The 7,855-nt window shown below is 37.3% G+C and overlaps 1 protein-coding gene across 1 annotated transcript; it reads right to left on the bottom strand.

Moving 5' to 3' along the window:
• Positions 1-722: 722 nt before the first annotated feature.
• On the bottom strand, positions 723-7,360 carry LOC136203873 (RAF-like serine/threonine-protein kinase PRAF). Its single transcript, XM_065995092.1, has 9 exons — positions 3,792-7,360; positions 3,501-3,691; positions 3,298-3,369; positions 3,064-3,216; positions 2,790-2,953; positions 2,544-2,691; positions 1,634-1,756; positions 1,440-1,527; positions 723-1,361 (listed from the first exon to the last, which is right to left on the bottom strand). The coding sequence occupies exons 1-9, from the start codon at positions 6,937-6,939 to the stop codon at positions 1,162-1,164; spliced, it is 4,287 nt and encodes a 1,428-aa protein (XP_065851164.1). The 5' UTR covers positions 6,940-7,360; the 3' UTR covers positions 723-1,161.
• Between the last annotated feature and the right edge of the window lie 495 nt (positions 7,361-7,855).

Genomic DNA, 7,855 nt, shown 5'->3' with positions numbered 1-7,855 from the left:
TATTTTTAAAAAAATAAATTAAAACGAGCCGCTCGACGAGTTTCGAGCTCGAGCCGAACCTATATCGAGCTGAGCTCCAAAATTTCAGGTTCGGCGAGCTTCGAGCTCGAGCCGAGCCCGATCTCTACACTTCTCGAGCCGAGCTGAACCTGTCTATGTTCGGTCTCGGTTCGGCTCGAGTGCACCCCTAAATGTGATTATAAAAAATCTATAAAAATATTATTTTAAACTGTGAAAAATAGGATTTCAAACATATATGAAATATATAACATATTTTCAACTGAACTAAATGATCACGACTAACTAAAGAATGACTTAATGCGGCAAAAAGTAAATGATCAAAGAGTCTAATGTTACAAATAAAAATTAAAAACTCAATACAAAAACCAAATGAAAGATGGAGGAAATTAAAAACTCAATACAAAAACCAAATGAAAGATGGAGGACCTCAAACGGTTTTTGCCGTGAAATTAAGTATAGTCGTAATTGACCAGCCCAACACAACACTGGCGTAGTCTACGCCGGCAAAATGAAAGCTGTAGTTAGTGATCCACCACGCGGTACCTTCACACGTAAGACAACGCGCCTGCTCATTGCTTACAATTTATTTATGCCATTTTGGATACCAATTTCATACAACTTTTTATATTTAGAAAATATACTTCTAGAAAAACAAATACAAGGATAAGAATAGATTTTGCTAATTAAAAATTAAAAATAATTCTCAATACTTTATTAAATGATATCAAGTACTATTTATAAGAATAAGAGAAATTACTTAAGGACTATTTTAGATTATTGAATTTACAATAACACCCTATATACAAAGCTATATACTCTACTACTTTCTGTTCAAGATAGAGGTTGGTTGAGATGTAACGAGACCTATCTTGAAGAGAAATAATCAGAGAATGTGCAATAATACAGTACATCACAAGGAACAAAAAAAAAAAAAAAAAAAGTCCAACTGTCATCTTAATTGAAGTTGTCTAAGGTCAACCTAAAAAGTCACAAAAACTATGTACAATGACTCCTGTTTCAAACTTTTAGAAACAAAAAAAATAACAAATTAAAAAATGAATGTTTCTGCAACCTCTTTCTACAGCCTAGAAGAAAAAGCACTCAACAGTGGTAACAGAAAAAATCTTGAATAGAATTGATTTAATTTTGAACTTGAGCCTGTGGTGAATTTTTTCCCTTCGTAGGAGTTTTTGTTGCCATCGCTCGTAACTCATTTGCGATAACCGGGAAAGACGGCCTCTCCAATGGGTCGGATGACCAGCATCTCTCCATTAACGTTCTCCATTCCGGGTCACAAGATTCAGGCACCGCTGGTCGCAATGTATTGCTCACGATACCACCTGCATAGAAAGAAATCAATTATAGCAATGCCACAGTATCATTTACCGAAATTCTCGGCACATATAATTTTTTTATACCTATAATAGCACCATAGTGCAAATCTGCATATGGTTCTTCCCCAGTCAAAAGTTCCCACAACACAATACCGAACGAGAACACATCGACCTAAACCAAATAAGAGATCAATAAAGCACGATTTAGTCAAGTTAGTTACATATGAGAAAAAAGAAAATAATAAGACTTTTGGATTGAATAAACTAGATGCTCAAACCTTCTCAGACACAAGACTACTGCTACCATTCAGAAGCTCTGGGGCCATCCATGGAAGTGTTCCCCTAACGCCACCAGAGATAAGTGTTTGACATTTCACCTTGGAAAGGCCCAAATCACCAACCTGCAACCAAAGAAAAACAGAGAATACGACTGCCTCAGGTTCGATGTTAAAGGCGGACACGTGTAGTGGTTAAGGGGGGCAGGTGTTCTATTCAACCATTGATCTAATTATCTATCGATTGCTTTAAACTAATGATGCAAAAAATAGTTTACATATAGATGCATCAGAAATTAAAGCAATAAAATAAATCAAATGTCACCGCAAAACAAAACTCAAATCAATCAATATAGCCTATTAATGAAAATACATCAATTACTATCCAACTAGTTTTTCAAGGACAATCTATTTTTTCGAAACAAAATTGTAACAGAAGTATACAGGTATCTTTTTTTTTTTTGTCATACTTCTCATAGCAGGGCAAGAAATGCAATTTTTTTTATCACATATACATTTTAAAATAGTTTTTCATGAATATCCAGTTTAAAATATTAGCTGGAGATTTTGTTAAGAACCTACAGGTACCTCTACACAAGATGTAATTTTAATATCACATATACATTTCTGAAGTACGCTACTACGTGAAACCCTTGTAACATCGATTTTCTCCTTATATTCTTAGCAGGGTAAATAACCACCCATCAAAGCAAATTTATGTCAACTTAAGGTTGATTTATTGTTTCAATCTCCTCTTTCAGTTGGATATAAAGCTCTTCAAAAAGAGCATACTTCCTCTGTTGATAAATGTATATAATAATAATTTTTTAAAAGAGCATTATAGTCCTCAAACTATAACCCAGAAGATATACCAACAAGAAAAGGATCATTTCTTCTCTAGGAATGGTCATACCTTGCATATTGGGCGATGAGGATCACGGAGATTGACAAGCAAATTGTCACTCTTCAAGTCAAAGTGTACAATATTCTTCCCATGTAAATATTCCATGCCAAAGGCTACATCCATGGCAACTAGTAGACGCTTACGTTTGTCAATGCTCCTAAAAACAATTATTCTCAACTTCAATTTTACATTACTCAACAAACATAAAAGTGGGATATCATAAATAAATAACAGGAGAAACAAAAAAAAAAACACCTCTCATTCTTCTGCAAGGCATTTCTCAAAGAACCATTAACCATAAATTCTGTCACTGTTGCCACAGAACCTCCAGGACCATCGAGAACCATACCATAAAAAGCTACAACATTTGGATGGTGCAATTCAGCAAGTTTAGCTGCTTCGTTCCAAAAATCATCGATCTGTTTTTACGCAAATACCAGTAACACTGCTGAGTCAAATGAAAGAACAAAAGGTCCAAATAGAAACAATAATCCAGTTCCTAAACACAGACACACACACACACACTAACCATGCGTTCTTGTTCAGTAGGTTTCCCAGCAAAACACCTTCCATTAATCCGTTTAATTGCAACATCAGTACCCCTCCACTTTCCATGGTATACAGTGCCAAAGGTCCCAGAACCCAATTCTTGCAGTTCTTCAAGATCACCATTCTTTATAATCTGGCAAGGTGAAAGAAAACCCCTTAACATGAATTCATAAATATATAAACACTGGGATAAAAATCAAGCAAATATATCAACCTGTAAGCGACCAATGCCTCCTGACATTGGAAATCCAAAATTCACCCTTTCTGGGACTTTACTAATCACATCCTGAGTAAATTAGGAGAAAATGATTTATATAAAAAAAGTCTAAAAAATAAATAAATCAAAGAAACAAACCATCATTGAATGGATAAACAAATACATTGACGCAAACATCCGAGACAGGGGAAAAAAGGTACCTCAAACTTGGGTTTTTGCTTGATTTCAATATCTTTACTTGAAATTTTATCATCTTTACTTTCTTCACTAGTTGATTCTTTCTGTTCATGCATCATCGAGTCATCATCAGGAGTAGCCAATGAAAAAACAGAAGCAACTACATCTTCAGGTACAACTCGAAGTTCTTGCTTAACGAGTTCCTCAGCTGAACCTTTAACCATGAAAAAAGTAAAAATAAGTTTGCAACTTGAAAGATGATTTAACATCCAGATACAAAAAGACACAAGCATAAAATGCAAGAAGTTTCTGACCTTGGGATGACTCAACTTGCTCAGAATTGAAATCCTTTGTATTACTCAAGTGCTTGGAAACTATGTCCATCAATAGCCCATTTGTTATTGATTCTCCACCGTTACTTGAATTGTTCCTGCTGAAAGGATCTGTTGCATCAAAATCTTCTATTCTGGTCAGAATTTTGTTGGGTTTAGGAGGAACATGAGTATCATGCCTTAGATTCCAAGGGTCCTGGTTGCTGAAAAAGGAGTTTGAGGAATCATGAACATCTTCAACACCTACTGATGATGAGAAGGATGAATTTGGATTAGACGTAGTTTCTATTTCAGCATAACCAACCGTAGGTTGCAATTGTAAGACACCATTTCCCCACTGAACAGGTAATGTTCTATCAACAACATAGGACGGATCAGTACCTGAGAACGCAGTGGTCCCATAACTAGTATTATCATTATCTAGTAGATGAACACCGATCTGTGATTGTGGATATGATCCTTGATTACCCAGTACAGGTGGTTGTGTAGCCTCATAGGTTTCCATTTGCTGAGAATTATATGCATAAGAAACTTCCACTGAAGCAGGCAGCACTGCAGATGACTGATATCTGGAAACCTGAGGATTATTATAGGTGGCATCTAAAATTACATTCCTCTCCAGTGTCTGCTGGCCTCTGATATCTAAGATTTCATCCTTTCTCATTTTATCAACCAATGACTGATACTGCTCGTTATTAGCATTAATTTCAGGGGGGCTTATCCAGAGACTTTCCATCATCCCTTCAATTGGGCTCCGCTGACCACTTGATATGCAAGACTCTACTCCTTGATCTTTAGAAACAACACCAGGCAGTCTACAAGAGAATTCTACAGGAGACTCGTGACCCAAATGCTCAGAAGCTTGAATTACACCAGTATAATAAGGAATATCAGTGTTGATGCGTTTATTTTGTAAGGCCTCCTCATTGCGCTGGTATTGGCGTGGCACCAGATACTGATGTAGAGAATCTTCTAGGCGAGATTGAGGGGTCATAGTTGATAATCCTGGTACACCCATCATACCACGGGGAACTGAAATCTTAGACTGATCAGAATTATCTGTCATGCGAACAGTCGTTCTCATATTGTCATGAAGTGTTGGATTTTGATAGAACATAACTGCTTCTGGTTGTTGCAATCCAACCTGATGATCAGTATGACTAAATGCAGGAGATCGAAACCCAGTACCCTGTTCAATAGGGACATCCCCCAATGCTCCAGCTACCATACCCCTATTAAGAAGACTTTGATGAATTGAATGTGAATCAGGTATAGCACATAGACCACTCTCTTTTTGGTTCTGTACCAAAGGATCTGAATGTGCATGAGGCAATGCTTTTTGACACATAATACAATCTTCAAACCGTTGAATTTTCTCAGGAAAAGCCATCTGTTGAGGAGACACTGATCCATCAGAGTAGATAGCATGTTCCGCCTGTGGAACAGGATGCCAGGCATAGCCTCCTCCAATTACTTGAGATGGATATTGCGCTTGATATGCATTATAGGTCGGATCAATAGGAAGTTGAACAAACCTTTTTCCAAATGTGTTCTCATCAGAATAATGTTCCATACGAGTTTGTTGGCATTGCACCAGAGGCTGAACACTTGGCCTTATAGAAACGTGAGAAGTGGGAGCCATTGCCATGTGAACTGTAGAAACAAAACGATGAGGAGCAACACCAACATTATTATCACGAAACTGTTGTTGGGTGAATGCAGATCCAGCAGTTCCCAAAAACTGAGCATTAGGGAATCTCATATGGCTAGGTTGATGCCTATAATCTGCACCATTCGGATCTACATAAGCTTGTAATGGAGGACTATGTGGAGAAATACCCATCATAGCTTGTTGATAATCATACCCCAATTGCTGTTGGGTCAAAGCAACCGGAACCGACCTCTCAAATTCAACATCAGACTGAGGAGAAGATAATGTTTGGGGACTACCAGAGTTAACCATGGGAATGCCAAGAGGATTATGCTCCATAGGCACCAATTTTGGATTAGCATCATGAGTATTACCTAGGTTAGACAATATGTTGATTTGTTGTGCTCCATTAACATCCATTTGAGTGGCAACAAAGCTATCAACAACCTCGTTCCCGCTATCAGAGTTTTGAGTTGAAGTTGCACTTGCTATACTTTCCTTCCTAGAAATCCCATTGATGAAGCCATCCATTATCCCATTTACAGCGTCAACATATCTCAGCCCATTATCATGCAAATCCCCAGATTGAACCACCCCAGGCGAATCAAGCTCTGTTGCCGAAAATAGAAACACCCTTAACTTAGCAGAGCCATCATTAGACCTCTCAACTAACTTCTCATACTCATCCATCATATTATCAAGATCATCCGCACATGAAACTGAAACCAGTGCATCAATATCCTCATTAGGAAGCTGGTATTTCGTAACTGCAGGTTGGCCATAACTATCTGTCATCTTCTGCATTAATTCATTAAAGCTTACATCTCTTTTTACACTAATGATTCTTGTTTGTCCTCCAACGTATCTCAACATACCATCACTTGGTCTTGGCAAAATTTTACCCCCAAAACTACACAAAAACTTGACTTTCTTCCCTGAAGCAGAATCATCCCCACCCTCTTCACTACCATAATCAGCCCCACTTCCACTACCACGGGTTCCCCCCGAATTGGGACTATAATTAAGTACCGTAGGTGTATTTTCATTGCTTCCATTACCATTAGCTTGATTGGCCGGATGAGGGATATTAGCCAGCTTAACCATCATTTCATTCCCAGAATGATCAATAGCATTACTAACCATCCTATTTCCTGAATTGGGGCTATAACCAAAACCAACAGCAGAGGATTTCATACCGACATTTACACTGCCCACCGACATAGGCAGTCGTGGGGCCCACGCAGCCACCCCTATGGGAGAGGGGTTCCCATATCCTAAACCTATACAACCACCATCATATACATTTGCAGGGTAATAGACCGGTATGGAACCATCTATATTAGCCAAACATTCTGGGTTTCGGTTTTTTGCTGCCTCTGGTTCAACGGTTGTAGCTGAAACCATCGCAATGCGGGGTTCCTCAGTTACAGTTTTTATTGGCCTTAGATCTTTTGGTATATAATTATGTTCAAATTCCATAGAGGAATATCGTATTGGGTATTTAATTGATCCAAGTAGAGTGGCAAACCTAGGGTTTAGCTAATTGGTCTTATCTAGCTATCAATAGTTGGAAAAAACACAAGGTTTGAAGACTTAAAAAGCTCAAAAACTGAGAAAAGAAGAACACCAGAGTGAAGAAGCGAGAAAGGGACACTCAGGGAAGTGAAGAGGCAAGGAGAGAGAGACAGGCAGGGAAGAGTGAGCAGGTGCCGATAAGGGGCTCTCGGTGAATCTCTCTTAGCCTTTTCTCGTTGAATCTTATTAGTCAAAAAAATGGAAAGATTAAATTTTTTTTGTTTGGATTTGGGGATTCTTTTTCTTCTTATCAGCAAATTTATTGCTGGAATGGGAAAAATTTGTCTGATTTTTTGGGGGTTTGGAAAGAAGAGAGGAATGGTGGTTTCGGTTCGATTAGAATTAAGAAAAATAGAAAATACCACTTGGATAGTTTCATGCAAATATTGAATTAAAAAGATTTTATTTTTTGGATCGGAAAGAGATAAATTGACACGATACTATTAAGGTTGTTTTTGTTTAAGGAGACTAGACTTGATGGAGAGAGTTCGCGATAGTAATTTATTTTGCTACTTTGTTCCTTTTTCCTTCCCTGAAAAAAAAACAAAAAAACGAAAAGTATTTATTTTATGGTTTCAAGATGCTTTTAAAACTCATTAAGGCTTTTAAATTTTTTAAATAAAGGAAAATTTCTATAATTGGACGGATAAGCACCGATTCCGTTAAGATAATGCATTATTTCAACGCGAATATGACATCATTTTAATAGAGGAATTAGTATTAATCTCAGTAGAATTTGTCTTGTTTTCCATTTTTTAGATTGAATTGTATAAAATAAGTCAACTACTTCACTAGACATATATAATATAGAAAGATTAAA

This window comes from Euphorbia lathyris, chromosome 8, assembly GCF_963576675.1.
Source record: "Euphorbia lathyris chromosome 8, ddEupLath1.1, whole genome shotgun sequence".
NCBI lineage: Eukaryota > Viridiplantae > Streptophyta > Magnoliopsida > Malpighiales > Euphorbiaceae > Euphorbia > Euphorbia lathyris.
The sequence above is the reverse complement of the archived record's forward strand: the minus strand, read 5'-3'. Positions and strand labels throughout refer to the sequence as shown.

What these genes read in the sequence shown, in the direction of transcription:
- LOC136203873 (XM_065995092.1), bottom strand. Translation starts at nt 6,939, where the DNA reads ATGGAATTTGAACATAATTATATACCAAAAGATCTAAGGCCAATAAAA. An exon ending in GTAGTCTTGTGTCTGAGAAG is followed by an intron (nt 1,528 to 1,633) that starts GTTTGAGCATCT and finishes TATTTGGTTTAG; the next exon opens with GTCGATGTGTTCTCGTTCGG. An exon ending in GCACTATGGTGCTATTATAG is followed by an intron (nt 1,362 to 1,439) that starts GTATAAAAAAAT and finishes CTTTCTATGCAG; the next exon opens with GTGGTATCGTGAGCAATACA.